The 24013-nt window shown below is 49.7% G+C and overlaps 1 protein-coding gene across 3 annotated transcripts in view; it reads right to left on the bottom strand.

Moving 5' to 3' along the window:
• Positions 1 to 24013, bottom strand: part of RANBP10 (RAN binding protein 10) — a 137874-nt gene that overhangs the window by 5025 nt on the left and 108836 nt on the right. For all 3 annotated transcript variants that reach the window (XM_054048893.1, XM_054048892.1, XM_054048894.1), the window contains exons 5-11: positions 21996 to 22018; positions 14544 to 14728; positions 9243 to 9355; positions 6271 to 6379; positions 4541 to 4689; positions 2171 to 2366; positions 495 to 619 (exon numbers count right to left, since the gene is read on the bottom strand). In XM_054048893.1, the coding sequence (XP_053904868.1) occupies positions 495 to 619; positions 2171 to 2366; positions 4541 to 4689; positions 6271 to 6379; positions 9243 to 9355; positions 14544 to 14728; positions 21996 to 22018 (900 nt within the window). The remainder of the gene's footprint in view (positions 1 to 494; positions 620 to 2170; positions 2367 to 4540; positions 4690 to 6270; positions 6380 to 9242; positions 9356 to 14543; positions 14729 to 21995; positions 22019 to 24013) is intronic.

The raw sequence follows: 24013 nt of genomic DNA, 5'->3' as shown, positions 1-24013 counted from the left end.
CGTACCTAGAGAGGACACAGAACCGCCAACAGAGGATGGCAGCTGTCTGTACTGTTCTGAGCTGGATGGTGCCTCCACTGCCCCATCACCGGCCCAGCTGATTAGCCCTCTGTATCCGGCACCTTGGGAGTTCCAGGGCAGTAGGACCCACTGAAAAATTAGAACTTTTGTTTGACCCCCCCCTGTAACGGGAGCCCCACCCCATGTATCAAGTCAGTGGGCAAACTCAGCTGCTTAGCCCTGTCTGAATCAGCATTAGGCACCTGCCCCCCCGAAAACATCTAGATTAGTTCAATCCCCAGATGATTTCTCCCCCACCCCCCCACCCCCGTATCCGAGATCCTCATGCCTGCACCCTGGCTGGGGAACGGACCCCCAGGGCAACGCCCAACCCTGATCCAGTCCCAGACAGAGCTAACACGTGCCAGCAGCGCCATTCCCCCCCTAACTTTTTGTGAGGGAGAGGAGAGCGCTCCTGCCTTCCAGGGCCCTACCCATGCTGGACTCGTCCGTCTGGAGGATCTCTTCGTGTTTGTAGGTGCCATTCATTATCCTGGTGGAGGAGTTTTCAAGGACTCCATTGGGGTAATGCTCAGCCTCCATCTCCATCTCACTGTCACTGGAGTGCAAAAGGAAAAAAAGCCTGAGGGCTTAGAAAGGGCAGAAACATTCCCCAAAGGGAAAGTCCTGCAGGAAGAAGCGTGCCAAACGGCCGACCAGGGCTAGTGACCCAGCAGCCCACAGGAGACAAGCAAACAATCCATCAAGCAGGGCAAAACCGGGTTCAGAACAATGAGGGCCTGTACCTATAAAGTGCGGTTCCAACTCAACGGGGTCCCAGAGGAGGGAAGGTGTGAAGTATTTAAATTAACATTTCAAATTGCAGCCACCTCTGGGGTGGAGAACAGCAACCAAGCAGCACACAACACTACACAATACAGGGGACATTTTAGCCAAGAGCACTGAGGCAAACTATCCCACAGGATCTTTAATGTCCATACAGAGCAGACAGGGCTGCAGTTTCAAGACCTCTACACAGCAAATTGCAAGAGACCTCCACTGCTCTAACTCAGAAGGCTGAAGGGATGAGATGATCCGCCAGGATTTGAACTGAAGAGTTCAAAGATTCTCTTGTTTCAGATCTACGTGGTCCCTGCTGGCACAGAGCTGTCATTACCCAGCGTTTGTGCAGACGATTCACAGGACTCCGGTATGTGATGTCTCTCACTCAGTTATGAGCTGTACAAGCATGTGGAGCTCAGAACGGAAGCTTGAGGCTTCCCTGGCCATGGTATTTAGCATCCCACTTAGTGAGCCTGACAGCTGGCAGTTAGTGAGAATCATAGAATCTCAGGGTTGGAAGGAACCTCAGGAGGTCATCTAGTCCCACCCGCTGCTCAAAGCAGGACCAATCCCCAGACAGATTTTTGCCCCTCATTAATCACTGAGATCTCCTCTGCTCCAGCATGCCCTAGCCAGCTCTGCAGCAGCCACCAAAACAGCTAAGCACAGAGGAAACTCAACTCTCACGCTTGGTCAGCATATTTCAAACCCCAATAAATGCAGCAGTAACGACCTTCCAGGCTGGAAATCCCCGGACTCAATGGAGATGCCCATAATTCACACGGTCCTTCGGCCCAATGGCACCAGCAGCTAATAAACTGGTCCAGTGAACAGAATGTGAGCCCATACAAACGGAACACGTCTAAGTGCCAAGGGTCTGGGCTGCCGTGCAGGAGACTCAGGTCCGCTTCCTGCACCCAGCTCAGGCTCCGATTCCCTGCGGGAGCACACTGCTCCCTGAAGCAAGGAGGCCGGCATGCTGTCCACGAGCAAACCCTTTGGCTGAGAGCGCAGGAGCATGCTCGGCAGCGCTGCTGCCTCTTAGACCATCTTCCGGGACAGTCACAGCATCACCCTGGCAGGGCATCTGCCCCAAAGGTATTCGGGGACTGCTATCCGGCTTCTCCTCCGGGAATGGGCAGCAGCAATTCCGTCCCTAGGTGGGAAGGAGGAAGTGTGGAAGAAAACCAGCCATTGGCTGCTCAGCAGTGATGCCTGTAGCTACTCATGGTTACCCCCGTGATGGAACGATGAGGCTGATGAGGTGCTCAGAAAGCAGGCTAAGCCCCCTCCTGCCCAGGCATGGGAAAGGCACTGCAAGGAATACCTGGTCTCCTGGTTACTTGTACTGCTGTGCTGCTGGGATTTGGTGGAGTCTGTTGAATTGGACTCAGAGTAGTTCACGGATGAAGGAGAGGAAGAGGAGGAAGAGGAGGACGACGAACTCAGTGCTGGGTATTTACTGTGGCTCTGTTTGCTTTTTGTGGATGTGACTCCGTTGCTACAGCTTGGGCTATCTGCTCCTGAAAGCCAAAGAGAGCGGGGTCAGAGGGGAGAGCTAGGCAGCTCTGGGCTGAAGTCAGCAGGAGACAGATTGCTTGTGCTCCTTTCACTGAGGAGCAGCCCCCGGGAGAGGGAAATAGGGGCAGGCTGCAATTCACAAAATACTAGCGCTGCTTTTTACATTAAGCAGAGTGTTAGGAAAACACAAGCAAACCCCAAATGGTCCACTTGCAACACCTGTGCTTCAGTGATTGTGAGAACCAACCAGCTCAGACATACGAGGAACTGAGAATCCCAAAGAGAAGCCCACGAGACACCCAGCCCACGAAGTTTGTCTTCTTTGAAACCAGAATTCTCATCCCTCTAACACACCTGGGGAAGAAATCTACATGTTCAGTGCACAGGTAAAAACTAGGCCAAAATCCACCTGCTGCAATAGATACAGCATTAAAGCGGAAGAAGCTTTAAAAACCTCCCACAAACTCCATCTCATAGGATGAAACATGGTCTAACAGGACACAGGCAACTTAACACCAACCTGCCACGTGACACTTGTTTATAATTTACTAATGACCAATCTGATTCTCCTCACTGGGGAGTTACAGGAGCAAGCGAAAGGAGATGAAGGTCCACAACACTACCACCACATGCCTGGTACCACAGGTGACAGCACTGATTACATATGCAAAGCCATCAGCTGCCACTAACAAATCGTATTTTATTCACGCACAGACATGACTGTGAAAACATCAGACCGGCTCTGCAACATGTCCTCACTGGTGAGTTTGTAGGGTAAGACATGCCTGCCACTCCACGTGTGCATTCACCACGTCACAGTAAACCGCATCGTAGGCTGATGATACAGCCGCACGCTGCCGGGTGGGTGCCAGCTCATGGACGTGTGCACTCAAGGGGCTAACGTTGTTCTGAAAGCCAATCTGTGTTCTGACAGAATCAACAGCAGCATGTTCATGTGCGTGGACTGGGACAATGCTGGAGGTGAAGTTTGTCTTAACTCCAGGTTCATTGAGTTTATTACGTAGGAATTTCCTAGTTGCAAAAATCCATTACCATAGAGACACTCAGATTCTAAGGCCGGAAGAGACTGTTCTGATCAGCCGCCCGACCCCCTGGAGAACACAGGCCAGAGAATTTCAACCTGGGATTACTGCACTGAGCCCATATCCTGTGGTTGAGCTAGAATATTTTTCAGAAAGACATCCAGTCTCAACACAGACACAGGGGCTCCCAGGCTGGAAACGTGGCTGAAGGGAGTGGGGCTATGGAGTTGCTCAGCTAATCGTCTCCCCTTCATTTAAGCCTTTGCATGCCCAGCAGAGAATGTTTTTATCCATGCTCCAGCTCTCTCCTCCTAGCACCCTCAGCTTTTCACATGGTGCAGCAGCAGCAGCTCTGACTGCCAGGTGGAGACAGCTTGAGTGTCAGCAAGAGATTTCTCCACTGGGAATGTGAAGCTTCAAACAGAGCAGCTCTGGTTCCTTGGCCCACTCTGTCCATCTCCACCCTCTGCTTTGATCTTAGGCAAGCACCTTATGCCCCTGGCCCTCACTTGTTTTGCTTGTAAACCGTAAGTCCTTAATTTCTAGACACACATTTTAATACATTGTTGTTACACATGAAAAACCTGTAGCAAAGTGTTTCCATCGCACTTCTTTTCTTAGCCTGGCTTCCAAATAGAAAACTGGATGGGGTCCTGGAGAGGAGGAAGCAGTGGTGAGTGCACTGGACACCTTGAAGGAGGGGGAGGTTCTCCTGCAGACTTTGGGAAGTCCATCGGAGAGCAGTTATCCCTTGTGGACCCTGAGGTCAAGGAGACAAGCTATGGGGCCAGGCCTTTGCTTATATAGCTCTGCCCGAGGAGGACTAAAACAGGTAACTGGCTGTTCTGTGAGGCAGTCCTTTTGAAGGATATTCTGTCAGCTTCCACACAGCAACTTCTGCAAAAGGCTGTTGTACAACCTAGTCTCTGTTAAAATAACTGATTCAAAGTCAACAGTATGCCATTTCTGTCAGAAAGAGTCGCCTCCAGTAACAGGAAATCTTTCCTGTGGGGTTAGGAGGACAGATGTCTTTCAAAGAGCAGAGCAAAGGAGACACCAGCGGGTCGTGTACAAAGTGATCCATCCCTAAGACCTGATCTGCTTCGCGTGGAGATGGACAGAAAAGCACTTACCAGTGCTGTGAACATGCGAGTTGTTCGATCCGTGTCTGGGGCTTAGGCTGGGGGATGCTGGGTAACTGTCCTGTGACTTGGGGCTGCGGGCACTGAAACACCGCACTTCGCTGTCTGTTCCATTCACCATCTCCACAAACTGTCGGCACCTGTGTCAGACAAGGGCAGAGACACCGAGGAGGAAGGGGAGGCTGACATGAATTAGATTCAGTGCTGATGCTTTTCTAGTGATTGCTATCATATGTCCCAGAGCAGCAGCAAACTGGGATCAACCAAAGCTTTGGAGGGGTCCTAGCTCTGAAGAGGGCATCTCAAGTCTCCCCATGTCTTCAAGTTGGGAATGCTGGAGTATGAAGGGAGTTTTGATACCGCTGCCTAGAAACAAATGCTAATGAACCTGGAGACCTGCATAAGGATGGACAAAGGATGATACATAAACAAGACTGTTTCAAGAGCAGATACCTACACTGTAGCTTCCATCCCAGTATTGGCCAATTAAGTGTGTTCTACATGTAACTGACAAGATGCTGCATCTCAGCTTGGATCAGCCAAGGCAACAGATCACACTCTGAGACAGGGGCAGAGACCATATTACAGTGTCAATAGCACTGGCTAGAAAAGCACAAGACACCACAGGATTGGGGGATGGAATGGGGCACTGATTCCAAACAGTGGGAGCAATTATGACATTTGATTCCTGAGACAAGGGAACTTTGGGTTCCCAGACACTATTCCTGCTAGTTAACCAACTGTTTCAATGTCTGCACTGATCTGAACACACCAGAATTCACACAGGGAGTGCAAGCCAAGGAACTGGGGGTATATGGCACTGCATGGCTAATGTTCCTCGCATCACAGGTATTCTCTCTAACCCCAAGGGTGAAAAGGTGATTTCCACTGTGCTGTCCATGGCAACGAAGGGTTACTCTAGACTAGTGTGCACCAAACTTCGTACCTCTCCCACTGTCTGATCAACCTGTGCTGGGGGTCACTATGAAAGAGAAGACAATGTATGGTAAAAACACTCATCCATAGAGAGAGGCTGCTGAAGGCCTAGCTCTCCACTCCGCTCTACTGGGAGCTGACAGGTACTCTCTGCTTACCCTAGGGTATGGGCTAAGAGGACACATGAACCAGCCCTGAAGGACTGGGGACACCAACACACACACCAATTCCTACTTTCCCTTAGTCTCTGTCTTAACCACACCTTTTTCCACACCAGCTTCTTTCTAGGAATCCCCATAGCCACGCCCACACTTCTCACCAGGCTGTAAATGGGGATGAACTGAACTTCACCACGTTCAAGTTGCCTGAACAACAGGATGGACTGGGAAGACCAAAGGCAGTGGTAATACACCGGGGCAGGAATCCACACTACTTCCACTTGTCTGCAGAGCTTTCCCCTGACATGGCATTCTGCTCAGGTGGAGGGAATCTCTGTGGGGCAGGCAGAAGGGGGCAGGCCACTAAAGTGCCAAGTTTGCCCACCTTTAGTTGACAGGTCATGGTAAAGCCCGACTAGCAACAGCTACTGATCCTGAGCAGTGCTAACAACTGTAGCCAGCGTTCCTTCCCACCTTGCTCACAGGGTAACTGCTCTTACCAGCGGCCTCAATCTGCCTGAATTAAAAAATATGCTGGTTCCTAACACAGTGAGGCCTGTGGACTGCCTGGTTCAGGTCTGTAGACTTTCCAGTGCCATCTCCCAGCACAAAGGTAAGCATACTTACTTTAACATGAAGAGCAGGTTAGGGTTGTGTTCTAGGAGGCCAGGGTAGAGCTGCTGTGTGGCCTCTATAGCCTCTCCCACTCTGCCTGCTAAGACTAGCTTCTGTATTCCTGCAAGCAAGAGGAGATCTATTGGCACCAAGGACAGCAGGTACTGTGCTCTCTGAGATGACACACGAGCCCCCACAGATCCCTCATGCCCCCAGAGAGACATCTCCAATGGCACCCGCAAAGGGTCTAGGTAGAGCTGGGCTTATGCCATTTGTGCTTCAAAAGAAAGCCCGAGAGGACAGGCAGGGGATTTGGTGATTCCTCAGAAATATCAGGAGTTGCTGGAGAACCAGTGGGAGATACAAGGGATGTGCATTGTGCGCCCGTAACTTCTTAAGTGAAGGGGTGGGGTGCTGAGTCTTAACCAAAGGCTTCTTTTATTCAGAACATTAGCAATCTACTGAAGTTAAGCAGGGGATGGCAGCCTGGTCAGGGCCCATCAGGCTGTTGGGGAAACAAGGACATGGAGCATTCTGGGCTCTCTCTACAGAGGCACAATCCCAAATCAGCTGCACACCAAGATCTCAGGAAGCCGGTTCCAGGAACAATGAGGACTGAACTAGTTCAAACCTGACAAGCTTGACGTTTTAAAAGATTCAGGGATACAAAGCAGGAGGCCAGGTCACCACACTCGTGGTCACAATCCACCCATAGTGCTAGTGCCAACTGATCTGCTCTGCTGGCTGGGATACCAGGCCTGGGGCAGGGACTGAGCATTCGTTAATCCCAGCGCACCCAGAGAAGGAACTAAGGCACCAGCTGCTCATTTACAGCGCTCTGTAGCTTGTAAGTTTTCCCTAAGCGTAATTAGCAAATCACAAAACAGGTTGCACTTTCATTTGATGATCTCAAGGTGCTTTGCAAACACTGGAGGCTGAGGGCTAGTCTACACTAGAAGCGCTAGCAATGAGGATGCTCTAAGCTGAGGGGAGAGAGCTCTCCGGCTGGCATTATAACTCCACCTCCATGAGAGGCTGTAGCTACGCCGGCAGGAGACGCTCTCCCACTGACATAGCTCTGGCTACGCCGGCGTTTAGGTCAGTGTAATTTATGCCGCTCAGGGGTGTGGATTATTCACACCACTGAGTGACCTAAATTACACCAAAGTTGTAGTGTAGACACACCCTGAGTCTAAACCTCCAGTCTGAGGGAGGCAAGTATTAACTCCGTTTTACACATGGGGAACTAAAGCCTGGGGGCTGAAACTTGCCCAAGTCAGTGCCAGAATTGACAATAAAACCCAGGAGTCCGGACTGCCAGTTCCCTGCTCTAATACTCCGGCTGCACACGCTCCCGCTTCTCAGAATCCTCTCTCCTTTAGATAGATTAAAAATTGTCTATTTATCTTGTCACTGTCCTGTCAATTAAACTGTAGCGTGAGAGTCAGCTAACTCCAATGGCTGAGACCTGCCTTTTATTCCTCCTGTTCACCTCCATGGCAGTTTTCTTCACTGCCTTTGTTTCCCCTCTCCTCCTTTTCTGGTTTGCAGGCTCTCACTGGTTTCTCTCTGCCTTTGATGCTTCTCCTCCTCTGATTCTATTTCTGTCTCCCTGCCTGCATTATTCCTGTACTTTCTCTCTTGATTTGCCTGTATCTTACAGAGCCCATTTTCATCGGTCTCAGTTTCACCGGGACACAGCGACATCTCCTTCTCTAGCGCTGTTTAGTCTCCTTTCCCACAGATGACTGTGGCAGTACTACCCCACATCAGATATCCCCATCAGGTTGGGCAGATAACCCACGTACTAATAAAACCACTGACACCAAAGCAGATTGAAATCTACAAAAAACACTTCTGCTTTGCAGCCTCTTCCCTCTCCCATCAAAGCAGCAGCAGGGCAGAGTCCTGCCCATTTCAAGCTGTTTCTGCTTTGCTGCTCCAGTTGTGGCCTGTCAGCAGAGGAGTGGACAGTCAGAATCCTTGCATGGGCATCGTGGAGGGAGGGGCAGCAACTGCAGGTCATCCCAGGCTGCTGGGCAGAGGAGTCTTCCAGCCTGAACACTCATTGAGCGTGTATGAGAAACGTGGGTTCCAGACGACAAAGGAATGTAACATAGGTGTGACAGGACATGACAGCCACGAGGGAGCCAGATCACAAGGAGGAGGGGGGCATGTGCAACAGAGCAGGACAGAACAGCAGAGCATCAGGGGATGAAAATGGAACTCAGCAGCCAGGAGAGGATGGAAAAAGATGCAAGACTGGACCCAATGCTCCGCGATTCTGTAGGGGGATTCTAAAGATTGCATTCCAAGTGCTCTCCAATTCCTTAGTAGTCCAGTGGGAGGCTTCTCTTCAAAGATGTATTTTTCCACGAGCAAGGTAGTTAGAATGGCTCAAAGAAAATAAACAGCACATTGTATGCATTTGGAAGCTGGTGGCCTGGACATTAAGAAGTGAATCATATTAGCTGATGTAGCAGGCAAAGCAGACAGGTGTGGTGCTCTCTACCCAGCTCTGCTCATGCACCTCAGTCATGAATTTGCAAAGCCCTTCATAAGCAGAAAACATGAAATGAATTTGACCATGGTTTGGCTTGATTCATTTGTAATGGGTGCCACAGTAAAACCAGGCAGATATGTTAAGGTCTCTACGGCCCCCAGCCCTCATAATCAAGTTAACGAGACTGCTGCCAGTGGGAATCTAAAGCCCCAAATCAAAGATATCTCTGGGGTCTCAGTGCAACTGTTAGGGGAGATCAGCTCTTTTAACATCAGAGGTAATCAGGTACATTGTTCCAGAACTGGGCCCCATCTCCAAGAAAGTACCTCCTGCCCTGCAGCAACTCTTAGCCTGATGTGCCAAGCTGCTAGGCCGTGAGTTTGCAGGGATAGGAGCCTAAGGGGTGAAGGAGAGAGACAAAGGGAAGGGCTGTGACTTGGAGATGGAACCTAAGGAAGAAGAGTGCTCTACAGAGTCTTACTTTGCCTGTTCTTTATGGAGGTCTGTTCTTCCTGGATTGTGGTTTCTGTCACTCTGGCAAAGGCCGTCGCTGTTGCACAGTACCCATGATGAACCAGGTAGGAAGACACCATACTAGGAAATAAGAGAATAAAAACAGCATGATACGCATCACAAACAGAGGAACCATAGCGGGGGGTGTGGGGGGGGAATCAACATGGGTGCTCTTGCAGTTTCAGCAGCAGGAAAAGCTACTCAGCTCAGCCCTGCTAGAACACAACCAGTGTCTTATTCCTGAGTTCCATCAGTGCTAATTGCAACGTAAACCCCTGTCCACTGGGAATTGGGCTGAGGCCCCCAAATTCATCTAAAAACAGACGCCAAGACATCAGATGGCATTTGATCTTCTTATAACTGACCTGGGCTGGACATGGACATGTGACCCAAAAGGGACAGATTCCACATTCCATTACCAGTGTTACAAGCCATTCAGGACCATAAGAGCTTCTACTTTGTTTTGCTCTTTACTATTTCAGCATTTTCTGTACAAAGATCTCAAAGCAGTTTACAAACTAATTAATTTAGCCTCTGTCTCCTTGGAAGCAGACCAGCATCTGCATTTTACAGACAGGAAAACCAAGACATCGAGAAGTTGAGTGACAGCTAGAAATGGAACTCAGGTGTCCTGAGTTCTGATCATTAAATGCTTTTTTCAACAACGCAACAGATAATGGAATGGGTGCCTTCACGTTTATACTACCCCCAGACACTAACAAGTGATTTACCATGCACTCAAAATTTGAGCACTTACTTAACACATGCATTAGTGATTTCTGAATTACGTTTTCATCCTGAAACGTTGGAAGTAAAAACAAGTATTTTCACTGTGCTGTCAGACAATACACGCAGTAGAAAAGTATTTCCCCAGTGACAGCAGGGACCTTTCCTTGTCGAATCCATCTTGTGCCTTCTCGCTGTCTCTATCATTTAAATGTTAGTGCTATGTAGACTTCATCAACACCTTAAACGGTGGCCTGGAAATAGATTCTCTATCCAGCTGGCTGCTGGTTAAGACTGACCAAGGAGACAGGGCCTGGATGGGTTTTCAAACTGATGACTCGCTCTATAGGAGGGAAATATTTTTGGGAGCCAGCAACACGTTTGCAGTTTGGATGGGATTAACAGCTTTGTTATTTTTAAAAACTGCCCAGTGACTTGCTCTGAGACTGGATTCCACTCACTGCTATAAGAGGGCAAGCAAGCACTTGCCAGGATCCTCCACACACAGTACTGTAACACCAGCCTGCTTGGTATGCACTGCAGAAGGTGCTGACCAGCCATCCCTCTTCACAGCCAGCCAGCCTCCCTCCGGGGCATCTCTTGTGTCCAAAAGCAAACTCCAAGTGAATGAGCTACAACCCAAAGCTATTTTTAATAGCTCTTTCAACAGCCAATCTTTGGGTTCCCTATCAGGGAACCTCTTCACTACAGCAAGGAGAACTGCTTTTCAGGGCAATAGAGAGACATAGCCACACTGGAAACAAATGGCAGTAGTTACCACCCAACTGTCTGAAAGGCTTGTAAAGACAGTCCTGGTGCCACTGCAGAAGCTTGAATCATTGCATGCCAAAATTTTGGAAGACAGTTTGCAGCATACATGTGACTGAGTGTCTCATGGTTAAAGTCAGAAATAGAGTGAGTTTACATGCTTCAGTTCTGGAATAGAATAGCCCAAGAGGCTGGTCTGGTAGTATAACATCATGGGCTTAACCCTTTCGGATTCCTGATCAGAAGCCTGGAACAACCAAGACGACTGTGTCCGTTGAATCCACTTCATACTTTACATGGAGCCCCGGGCTCAGGAAGTTTAATGAGTGCAGTGCAGAGAAGAACAATAAAAGCTCGGACTTCTAGTAACCTGGGACGTAACAGCAAACATCTCTCATTAAGAAGGCCGAAACGCTAAGAACACAGCAAGCGGATGGGAGCTAAGCACTGGGCTGGCTTTCAGTTAAGTTGAATTCAGTAGCCAGAGCTATCTAACTCCTTACTGTAGGTATTTAAACTGCACTATACAGCTAACTGAAATCGGAGCCGCCCCGCGTTATTATATTTCTGTCCTTGGCATCACAGCCTCTCAGCAACCCCTGTCAACTGACCAGTGCAGTACCCTGTCCTTTGTGCTAGTTTACTACCAGCACCAACTCACGGGTTAGATGCCTTGCATATTTACTGCAATAGAATGTTCCGCATTGGCTAGCTGAGTGCCACATGTCCAGTCAGGAACAGCTCCTGAAATCTTTGAGATATGTTACTCCTCCGAGGAACGTGCTACATGGTATCAAAATAAACTGCTGGCTGATCTGGCAGGCTGCTTTCATGTTAAGGCAAGGCAAAGCTAATGATCTTCACAGTCCCAGGCTAGCCCAGGTCTTGTCTTGCCAGACTGGTAAACATCCCCAAGGCCAAGCGTACTGATGGGATTGTAGACACAGAACTCCTACAGAAACACTCCAGGTAGGGCTGCGCGCCTTAGTGATGCTCAGAGCACAAGCACGGAGCGCACTCGGGTACAGCTGCAGTGCTGGGAGCTTTTCTGGCTCATCCAGGCTTCCTTCCTCTGCTGTCTCGTACCTCTGGTTTCTGTGGGGATGCCGTCAGGTATCAGGCACACTTCAGGTGCTCCTGCATTACCAGTGTTGGGATCCTACACATCTCTCACAACCAGCCACACCAGCTCAGCTACATTTCATGCTATTTCAGATTCTCCACAGCAGTGGCTAAAATCAGTCAGCATGGACACCAGGGGATCAGAGCAACATGAAGGAAGAATGATTTATCAGTATGCAGCCCTTACTAGTGGCTGCATCCCTTTATCAACCACTCCTACTAGTGAAAACTGGTGTATGTGGCGGGAGGGGGGAGGTGTCCCTTACAGCTGGAGAACTTCCTTTCAGGAACGCTGCCACACCAAGCTCCCTTCTCCAAGCACAGGTCATCATTCACCTTGCGGACATGTGGTCAATTCCCCTGGACCACACTGTCTCCGTCCGTGCCTTTCAGAATGTACTACCTGGGAGTTCAGGGCACAGACTGTTTCTTGGACTCTGTGGCAAATGGGCCTGATACGTGGGGTCAGTTCTGCAGGACACCCGCATTTGTGATCAGTTCCTGGAGGACAGAGCACATCCTATTGGCTTGTTTTGGTGGGGTGCTCTCAGACCAAACAGCAGCTACTGAAATGACAAAGCATGTCTATAGCACTACAGATGTCTGGTTCCATAGCTGTTGGTCAGGGGTGAAGTGAGGTGTGATCTCTGACCAATATAGCTGTGCCAGCAGAAGTCCCTAGAGTAGACACAGACATACTGCCAGAGCTGTGCTTTTACTGGTATGGTTTGTTGTGCTCGGGGGTATGGTTTTACTGAATTGGTGCAGAGTGTTACATGGCCAGTATAGCGGTGTTCAGTCGAGGAGTGCTGTGCCGGCATGGTACACCACTATTCCAAAGCATTCCCAGTGTAGACGTGGCCTGACTCGCCAATGCCCTCAGCTGATCCCTGGTTAGCCCTCTCCACGGAGGAGGTACTCATGTTTCCATGAGGTGGGGAGTTTATGACATGGCTGGAGCTCAGAACTCCAGCTCCTTCGTTCCTGGACTGGAAGGGGCCTGGAGAAAACAGCCACAGAGCACTCTGCCCCATGCCAGGAGGACTAGGCCAGCATTCCTTTCTGACAAGGCTCCATGTCCTGTGTGGCACATAAAACCTAAATTACCTCTCCCTCACGGGTCTCTGCCCCCCAGGACCTCTCATGTCACCATGCCCAGCCCTCCTGCCCACCGCCCACTCCTAACCAGTACAGGAGATCCTGTCATCTGTTACTAAATTCCATATATTTCTCGTTGCATAATTTTTAGTATGCTGCAGATTTTGCATTGACAACACAACTGTGCCGAGCACTGTCCTGGGGAAAACAGGAAGTGTGGACTCCCAGGTGAAGGGCAAATTGGGGTCTGTGGCACTGAGAAAATGTGGGAGGCTGTTTGGGCTCCTGGCCCCCAGGAAGCAGTAGAGACATCATCTTCCCCATATCGAAAGCATCTCCTCCTTCCCTCCTGCTTGCCCTCCCTCCCCTGCGTGCACTCAGAGGGGAAAAGGGAATGGAATTCATTTTCCACTCTCTATCAACAGCTCTTCACAACATACCATGTCCATAACTTGTCGCTCAGAGCCACACAACTGGATGAGCACATCAGCATGATGTTTTACCAAAACGATCAGCAGTGAAGCAAATATTGGTGTGTAAATGCTCATTAAGTTTCAAACAGCAGCCCATCGAGATAGTACACCCCCCTCAGGGCTGCCATTTCAGGCTGTCTGCAGACTCAGGCAGACACTGGCCACCTTTGGAAGGCTCATTTCAGAGCCAGAGGGACCAGACACTTCTTAAGAAAATAGTAGCTTAGTCTTTGGAGCCCAATTACACAGCAAATGAGGGCAAACTTGCGTTATGCACTCGCTAATGACCCTGCAACCGACTGCGGGGGAGGGGAGGGGAGGGCTGGCTGCCTTGAGAGGAGCCGAGTTTTGCCCTGTTCCGGGGCACGAGACTAGAAGTGAGGCTTGTAGAAGCCTTGAGGAAAAGCACCAAAGAAACATTCCCGAGTGCCTAGCTGACGCGGACTCCATGAGTTCCCTTAAGAGTTGTGTCTCTAGAGGGTTGAATTAAGCCAGGTCTACCCTAGAGGGGAGTAGCAGCTATGGCACTGTAGCTAAACTGGCATAACCCTGAAGTGTAGACGCAGCCTATGACAACGGAAGGGGTTTTTCCATCCCTGTAGGAACACCGCCTACCTACCTGATGGTAGCTTGTCTGCACTTGAAACACACCTAAGCATGCTGCCATCGACCTAGCTGTGCCTACACTGGGGACTGATCAGCATCGCTCCGGCACTCAGGGATGTGGCTTTTCCCCACCCTTGAGCACCAGAGTGACGTTGACTTAAGTTTTAACTCCGCTTACACCAACCCCTTAATCTCCTCACCCTGACATAGCTCCTAAAGATCGGAGTGGAAAAGGGTTTCATCCTGAGCAGGGCAGGAATGGCAGACCAGGTTTTGGATCGTCACTAGGAGAACGCTTAGTGATGCGTTCAAGAGCCTGCCTCTAAACGTTACGCAGGCCTCCCTGGACCGTCACACAGCATAAGGGAGCAGGACAGAATTTGCGTTACCGTTGCTCATTCTGCAGCATCTGTCAGACAGGTGCTACGGCTAAGCCTAGAAAAGTAGAAGAAAGGAAGACTGCAGCAGAGACTCACTTCTGCAGCATTGCTTGCCACTCGCCTAGTCTGTCTCCTATGGGAAACCGCTTAATGGTGCCCTGAATCTTTGCTCGCCACTCCCTCATGTAGTCCTCAATGTCAAACACGAACGGCTGCTGCCCGAAGTTGGCGTCTACGATCTCTCCTGGCGTCTGCAGCCCCACAGTGGGATAGAGATTTGACTGCAAAAAAGAAAGAAAGCCACATTAATGCTGCCCAACCCTTTCCCATGGGCTCAGAGAAGAGCATGTGGGTTTGTCTCTGGCCCTCAGGGATGGGCTGCAAGGGCAGGGGAAACTAGTTTTTAAAACCACAACTTGTAATAAAAGGGGCAAGAGGCAACTGTGGCTTCTCTAGGTTGGTGACAGCCCCAGGCTCAAGAGCCCAGTTCCTGCTGCTCGAAAAGGCGTGGCACGAAACCAGCACATTGGGCTGCCTTCCCGAAGGACTGAGATCTACGTCACAACTAGTCTGTGTGACCTGTCAATCTGTTCTTCCAGAGGGTTGGGAGATTTCTACCACAATGCAGGAGCCAGGAAAGTTACAAAGACTGAAAGACAAGTGTTTGTATTAGTAAGGTGACTAAGTTACCCAACTGATGGGAGAGCTCCCATGCCAGCATCTTGAGGGAGGTCTCCCCCTTACCACAACTAACCCAACTAGACAGCTGGTCCAGACAGGCTCTCGATTCTAGGAAACACTTTCACCTTCATTTCCCCACACCCTGACCGACAGCTGCTATCCAAACATCTTGCATCTCTGGGCAAAAGGGGAAGGATGCAGGACCCCCTTCAAGGGCACAATCAACCCCGCTACAAGGACTGTCCCGCACAGCAGGTGGGGTAGCAAGAGGGACCTGTAGTTAACTCAGCTCGCCAATGATGCCAACCAAACCAGCAAGTTCACTATCCAGGGTTCAATTTCATTTCCAAGTGGCAGTGCCAATGCGACAGTCTCTCCAAACATCAACCAACACATCATTCAGCTCCTGGAGGGTTGAGATGATGTGATTCAAGTTTGAGGAGACAGTCACTGAACCCAGTACAAGCAAATGGATGCCATTTAAGTTAGCCCTGTACCAATCCTGCCCCAATCAAAACCTTTGGAGATTCTCTAAACAGTGCCGTGAGGTATCCAATCTCCAAGGCATGTGGAAGAATGAGGGGAGACAACACGCAGAGCATGGGCTTGCCAAATATTTCATTGTGTGGACCATACCTTAGAGAGTCTCCTGGCCACTTCTCCTGTTCACAATCACAATCGCTTAGTCAGGCAGCTAAGAGTCAGTGTGATACACTCACTGGAAACAAGGGGCAGAGGTGACACCATGTGACCAGCCCACTCCATGGGCCAGCAGCAAGTGTGCCAGGAACCAGGGGTGATCTGAGGACCGCGGTTTGGGAACCACTGACAGTAAATATCTCCCTGCTTTATTCTGTTGCCTTGTAGCTAACTCTTCACATTAGGGCCCCATCGTGGTAAAACAAGGAGTAAAATGGCCCAAGTGCCAAAGGGAACGCCCAAACTTCCTGCCCGAGCGCTATCGCACAGAGAAACACAGCTCAGTAACTAGGGACAGTCAGAGAAGTTCGAGGATAGGTGAGAACTTTATTGCAGAGACAGCCACGGGGCCTCTCTTTTTTGATAGCTGACACTGGACTACACGTGCCAAGCAGTTCCTACCAACCTGACCATATGGGAGCCTATCCTGGAGCCAAGGATGCCACCTCCTGTTACGAGTTAAAGGAATAAAGGCAGAGTGGAATTTCGGAGAAGTGGCCACACAGTTTACTTGCCACTTTGAGGCTCCTGAAATCTCCAGGTCACAGAGAGAGGAAGAGCCAAAACTCTGGCTTGTTTAGTTTCGTGCACTTGCTAGTGAGTGTTAAATGGTGGGCCTCACTTTCCAGCTGCCATGTGAGATGCAACAAAACAGAACAGCAGAAGATGCTGGTGCGACCCCTCTCAGGACACGGCCAGGGATCTGTCCCAAGGGAACGTCAGTGCCTGAGAGCAGTCTGACGGTCCAGGCTTCACGCTCCACAGCTAAGCAACCTCCCTGGATTCTGAGGAAACAAGTAACTGAAGAACCCCTTTGGCTCCTTTCCTTCTGCTCTAAGGTTTTAAAGGCAATAGGTATGCTGGGCAGATCTTCTCCCTTCCTCAAAGAACCTCCCAGCAAAGCAGTGAACTGGAGCACGCTTTTCTCCTCCAAAAAGATCTGCATTTAGCTGCTGTTCAGCCGATTGAGACGTGAACGGCTGGCACTGTACGTTTCTGGTGTTTGAAATGCCAAAACTGGGAGTAGAAACGGCTGCTCCATACAACACTCATTTCTTCCCCTTCTCCCCCTCCCCCCCCCATCCTCCCAAGGCTGGGAAAGGAAAGGAGGAAATAAAGCTGGCTGCATCACTGACTCAGCATCTCCTTGAGCAAGAACTGGTGGGTTACGTAGGTGGGCTAATTCAGATGCAGCTCACACCACTCCGTGCCTATGCACCACAGCACAGCGAGGAGATGGCACAGGGGGGAATTGTGGTATTTAAGGAGTGGAGCTAGAGGTCCCCCTCCCCTTCAAACAGAACTGGCAATAAGGAAAAGCCTCCAACAGAGACTATCATCTTGTCAGTCTAGGCATTGGGCCTCCAACCTGTTTCAGTATCGCCAGCCCACGGCCTTCCAAAGCCACAAGTCAGACCCAAAAAATCATGACATTAAAAACGATATGTCTCAGTGTTTTTTTCCTTCAGATTTTTTCACCGTCAGCAGAAGCTGCCAACCCCCCCTTTGAGAGTGATCACAATGCAGCCTCTCTCGCACACAAACCGTAGCCTCCTTGTTCACTGATCGGAGCAAACGTCACTTACACTCTCCGATCCTACGGGTGCAGGGAGCTACCATTCTACCCCCACCCCTACCGAGTGGGGCAGCTGCCTATCCTGCCTTGCTTTCTCCCTCAATGCTCCCCCCACTGTCTCCTCTTCCCCACCTACCTCCTGCATTCACTTGAACATTCTCTATATTTGTATTTCCCTCTGTCACGCCACATCCCCTGCACCTCTCCCCCAGTCTACCTCCTGCTCCCCACATTCCCTGGACCCTGCTTAGTTTCCTAACCCAGCTCCCCTCGCTGCTGCCTCCTCTCCCACAGCCTCATTCCCTGCTTGTTCCTAGCACAGCGAAAAAGGGGCCATCATCTTCCCTGAGAGCAGCCTGGCTTCACACCCACGGAAACATAGTGGGTCTACAAAGCTAATGAGAGTCAACTAGCAAAACCTTTGGCAAACGGCAGATAGGACTCCGCAGCACACAGAGAGCTGGTTTCCTGGGTAAGGTGCCTCGGTCACTCTGCAGAGCTGATCTGCACTTTTAGGACACTGTTTGCACAACTGGCTGCCTCACCTCTCACCAGGGCGTAAGCGTAACTGGGGGCAGATATTAATGGGGCACTGATGATACCATTTTTTTAAACTGACTACATTTTAAAAAAATTTCCCATTTCTGCTACATTCAAAGATTCCGAGGTCAGACAGAACCAAACCTGATCGCCTGTATAACACAGCCCATAGAACTTCCCCCAAATAATCCCCAGAGCATATTGTTTAGAAACACATCCAATCCTGATTTAAACACTTAAAACTACAGCCCCCTTTAAACAGTATTGCCTGACATTAAAAACATGCCCTGAAAAATATGCAAGGGCTTTTCTGCTCTCCCACTGATCTTTATGCAGGTCTTTTCAGGAAAGGCGAGAATGTCTGACACTGTCTGGGCTTGGATGCAGGAGAAAGTTGCACTGATTTAAATGTAAACTGATTTAGTTAAACCAGTGCAAACCCCTGCATGGAACTCAGTTTAAGAGTGGCTTTTTTAAAATTCACTTAAACCTGTTCCTGTTGATGAAGTCATTTCTGGCTAACTTTTCAGTGATAATAGTCTAATGGAGATAAACGTTCAGAGAAATGCAATTTTTGAGTTGAGTGTGTCCATTCATACTTCTGGAGATTGGAAAAATCAGCACTCACCACGTAACCTATAAGCAGTGCTGCTAGGGGCTGGGGATTTTACCCAAGGCCCATTGGTACCAGTAAAGCAGGGGTAGGGGACCTATGGCCTGTGGGCCAGATCTGGCCCCTTGTTCATTTTCATCCAGCCTGCGGGCCACACATGTTCAACTCACCTGCCGGGGGTGGGGGGAACGGGACTTCCCCTTGTGGTCAGGCGAGCCACCGCTCGCAGCTTCAGCCCTGTGAGGGGTGCCAAAGCTCAGGGCTTCCCGCCCACGGGGCTGGAGCTGTGAGCACCAGCTCCCCCCACCGCAGGAGGGAAGCCCTGAGTCTTGGTGCCCCTCCGTGGGACCGGAGCCACAAGCGCAGGCTTGCCCTGCTGTGGGGGAAGCCTTGAGCCTCCGCGCCCCCCTGAGCAGGTGAGTTGAACATTTGTGGCCCGCCATTGATTTTTTCAGTGGGTCTATGGCTCCTGATAAATAAAAGGTTGCCCACACCCCTGCAGTAAAGGAAAACAAATTGGTTTTGAACTCTCTGCAAGGAAACTGTTCCCCGACAGGTAATGGGCTGAAGGACCAATTTAAATTCCTGGTGTAAGCTCACTGAAGTCAGAGTCACCCCACAAGTGAATTCAGCCCCACAACTTCCCTACAACTGGTCAAGGAAATGCTGCTTATTGCCTGTCTCGGTGTTCTCTAGAAAGTTTGCTTCAAGAAGAATAGGCCGCCAATGGAGGGGAAAGCTTTTACACCCAGTGCCCACGAGGAACATCGGACAAGCCCTATTAGGGTCCGAGACCCTTGGATCCTACAAGGCTCCCTCAGTTAAGATTTCTGAAGATCTTCCTATTTCCAGTCCCTTTTGCAGCAGAGCTTCTAGAACAGTTTTCACAGCCCTGGCAAAGGGGGTGAAGAACGCAGTTAATGTTTAACAGCGTTTATACTCTACGTTCTCTCTGCTGTACCTGACAATGAATGCACATTGTTTCAACTAATCTGGATGCATCTCCCTTGCTATATTAATGCATAAACATTTCCTAAGGTCTAAAGCACTTGGAAGCTGTATTGATGCTAAGCACTATGAGATCTGCTACCATTCCTAACGAGCGCCTTGATCAGTCCTAATGCTGCTGTGCAACCCAAGGGCCCCAGTCAGGATCAGAGACCAAACCTGCGGGACACGGTTTTAAGAACCAGAGGAAGATGTGGTCTGTGCCCCTAAAGAGTCTAAGAAGAGACCCACCAGGCAGTGGGTGGGGAAAGGGACCAAGCAGCAGCAGAGAGGTCAGACAGCCTGTTATCTCTGTTTGTCTCTGACTCTGGGGAGGACTAGGGGAAGGGGACCACAGGAGGTGGTGAGTAAACAGAAGCAAGGGAGTGCGGGGAGGTAGGGAGAGACTCTGAGGGGCAGAAATTGGGATGGGAAAGGGAGGACAGGGGATGAGGCTGGCAGCACAGGGACTGGGAGGTCGAGGGTCAGGAGGAGGTCCAGGCAAGCTACCAGTTAGCAGATATAAAACAACATCCAGACAGCAAATTGCAAGCAGCAGCCTGCTGCCATCACTGGTGTCTGGGGCTGTGAAGGAGGAAGGGCCTGGATGCGTAAGACCGACTGAGAGAAACCCATTTTTCCTTTGCTTCTCCGGAGGAAGTGCGGATATTCAGTCTCGGGCTCTGCAGCATTTCCCTGCCCCTTGCCACCTCCACAACTGGACGTATACACCTCATTGCCAAATGGGCTTTCGAGGGGGCGTGAGAATCACTGCTGCTCTAGTTACCAGGCAATAACTGGGGTCCCGGTGACGTGCTCAGCACCCCTATGGCGTGGGAGCATGGACCGCTCCATTCCTTCATTCAGCGCTCTGCTGAAGAGCCTGTCTCCTCGGGCAGAGGAGAAGTCACTAGTACACAGCGTGGCGCACTGGGGCCAATATGCCTGAGTGCACTGGCGGCATGAGGCTTTGGGGAGAGCCAGCACATTGACGAAAGTGACACTGGCTGTCTGCAGCATTTCCACTCTCATTTGTACTCCATGGTGTGAGATCCACAAGGCCAAACCCTAACAGTGCTCACAACGAAGTCCTGCTTTCCCACTGCGGCCTGCCCTGGGCACTAGCTTCCTGGAAGAGACCGATGCGTCCACAAAACATCCCAGGAGCACCACAGAGGTCTGGGTGCCAGGGCAAAAAGACTAGAGGGAAACGTTCTGTTAGACCTACAAGAGCAATAATGGCCAGGAAATACCCTCACTGTCAGCCATTATTGCATACATATGTACTGAACACTGGAGCGTCACCGCAGGACTTGTTCGGCTGACACCCGAAGAGCTGTGAGCCTTTAACTGAAAAGCAACACTCAGAACCGAGGCTGCACCTTGCTGAACTTGGGCGTTAATCTGTATAACTGCACCTCTATTGAGAGCTGTGGGGGGAGTATTTAACCCTATTATTGCTGCACATGCAGAATGTCCAACCCCACTCCCTGCAATCTCAGGATAGAGTGGAATACAACCCACTGGCCCTGCCCATACGCACAAAGGAAAATTCCTTCCTGACCTGCATGTTTGAAGCATTATAGATGAACAGCATATTCAAGGAGCAAGCAGAACATTTTGACTCATGCAGGATGCCCACAAAATTTGGACTCCTTTACAATCGTTGAGACAGCTGTGTTCTTATAATCCTCCAACTACTTTTCACTGTCTCTGGCGCAGCTAAGTGCAACGCCATGTGGAAGCTCCTGATCTGAGAGCAGCTTGACACATTGCAGGCTGGCAGAGCCAAGGAGAGACTATGAAACTGTAGAGAACGGAGCTCAGCAAATCTTCGCAGCAGCATTGCCTATGGCTGGTTACAGAGGGTGTGTGCAGGGCTTGCCAACAGCTAGCCGAGCTGATGGCGGAGTAAGGGGACCTAAAAACAATTGAGCATTCCTGACACAGACACTCAATCCCTAATCGCTACCTTGGAAAGGGAAAGACCCTTTGCTGCAGTATTCGGATGGAAGCAAGGGGAGTTTAGAAGCAGTAACACCAAAGAAGCAGGTGTGTTTTCTGTTAACAAGGTTTGAGATGCTAAAGTTCATTGTCATACGCTGAGCCTCAAGTGAACACCCCACAGTGCTCCCTGCAACCAAAGCTGCTCTTAGGAGAGAGCCATTTAAGGTGTAATAAAGCAGGAATTCACATGGCAATTCCAGGAGAGGTAACTATTCTTAATGGGGAGCTTGTGAGCGACCACACATCTGGTGATAAGACTGTACAGGCTCATAAAAGGGCGCACTCTCACCCCACTGCAACAGAGGCAGACGGGAAACATATCATTTAGGAACATGTGCTACCCCTTTAACATGGCATTAAACAGAAGACATCATACACCCCAGTTACTGTCCCCCTCCCTTTCATTTGCATCCCTAGTTAGAATACTGAAAATAGTTGTACTTACAGGGAGGTCTGTAAAGGCTATACCTGTGGGGGGAAAAAATATTAGAATTAAAAAGACAAAGGATTTTTCCCCACGTTCGCCTACAGACTTAACAGGCTACGAAACGTTACTACATATCAGTAAATCTCAGCTCTGGCCCTGGACTTAGCGACCTGTTATTTAACACTCTCCCCTTCTCCTTCTACCTGGACCCTGTGGTTTGGCAAAGATTCAGGTCGGAATCCAGGTGTTCTCGGGACACTCTTTCCCATCAGTTTTAGCGCATTAAGCTTCACAAAAGCAGCCCCTTTTTCCTTTGCTTCTCCCTCGCGTCACTGCAGGACTCCACAAAGAAGCCACTGGATAAAGCTTCAGTTCAAGACAAATTTTTGATTTGGAAGCTGTGGTGCTTTAATATTGCTGTGGTCTAGCCTGGGGCTACCTCTCCTTTCCAGCTGGAGCTGTGGAGTTGAGCATTAAACTCCCTGTACAATTCCCAGGGCCTGGGCCTTGCACTAAGGCAGGGCTGGAGTCAGAAGCAGTTTCTCAGATATGCAGCAATGGAGAGAATGGTAGTGCTCAGCTTCCTCCTCCAAGGCCAGAAGGGACCCTGATTACCTAGTCCAGGGGTCGGCAGCCTTTCAGCAGTGGTGGGCCGAGTCTTCAGTTATTCGCTCCGATTTAAGGTGTCGCGTGCCAGTCATACCTTTTAACGTTTTTAGGTCTCTTTCTATAAGTCTATAATATATAACTAAACTGTTGTATGTAAAGTAAATACGGTTTTTAAAATGTTTAAGAAGCTTAATTTAAATTAAATTAAAATGCAGAGCCCCCCGGACCGGTGGCAGTGTGAGTGCCACTGAAAAGCAGCTCGCGTGCCATAGGCTGCCTACCCCGATCTAGTCTGACCTCCTATATAACACAGGCCAGAGACCTGCCCCAACGTAATTCCCAGAGCAGATCTTTTAGAAAAACTTCCATCTTGATTTAAAAATTGTCAAGGTTGGAGACTCCACCACGACCCTCAATAAGTTATTCCAATGGTTAATTACTCTCACCCGTTAAAAATGTATATTTTATTTCCAGTCTGAATTTGTCTAGCTTCAACTTCTAACCACTGAATAATGTTAGACTTTTCTCTGCTAGACTGAAGAGCTCATTATTGTTACCCATGTAGGTACCTATAGATTGTGATCAAGTCACCCCTTAACCTTCTCTTCGTTAAACTAAATAGATTGAGCTCCTTACGTCTCTCACTAGAAGGCAGGTTTGGCTAATCCTTAATCGTTCTCATGGCTCGTCTCTGAAGCCCCTCCAGTATATCACCATCCTTCTTGAATTGTGGACACCAGAACTGGACACAGGATTCCAGCACCGGTCGCATCAGTGTCAAACACAAAAGTAAATTAACCTCTCTGCTTCAAATTTAATATTTGCAAATATAACAGAAATGAAAGGTTTATAATTTCTCTCTCTATTTCAATCTCTCAAGCCAGAAAGGAGGCATACATTATGTATAAACAAAGGTTTCTTATATTTGCTAAGGCAGGGATGAGAAGATTATTCAGCCACAGGTTCTGAACAGCACCAAAAGCTCCAAGTCAAGCTCTCTGGGGAGCGGAACATGTAAAAGGCATTTCCAGACGCAGGAGGGCTGACAGAGTAACCACTACACCCAGAGCAGAGAGCACGGCCGGGCGGGCTGGTGGGCATGAGGCATCTGCACTATATGTTCCTGAATCATGAGACATATTAACTACTTCCCAGCTCCAACAAGAGACCCAGACTATTTACATACAGCAGCAAGTCAGTCTTCTCTCTCCACAAACACGCGCTAGTGCTTAGACTTGAAGGACACCAACAGCATCTGGGAGAAGGGCTGGTTTCCACCTACCTGCCTGCCTCCACATGGAGCATGTGGGGCAACGACAAAATGTATGGACACTCTTCCCCAATCACCACTAGCAAGACTCCAGGAGTAAAACAACCCCTCTCAGGGCTATTCATTGCCAGATACCCCACCGTCTATCTCCTGGGCT

This window comes from Malaclemys terrapin, chromosome 14, assembly GCF_027887155.1.
Source record: "Malaclemys terrapin pileata isolate rMalTer1 chromosome 14, rMalTer1.hap1, whole genome shotgun sequence".
Classification (NCBI taxonomy): Eukaryota; Metazoa; Chordata; order Testudines; family Emydidae; genus Malaclemys; species Malaclemys terrapin.
The sequence above is the reverse complement of the archived record's forward strand: the minus strand, read 5'-3'. Positions and strand labels throughout refer to the sequence as shown.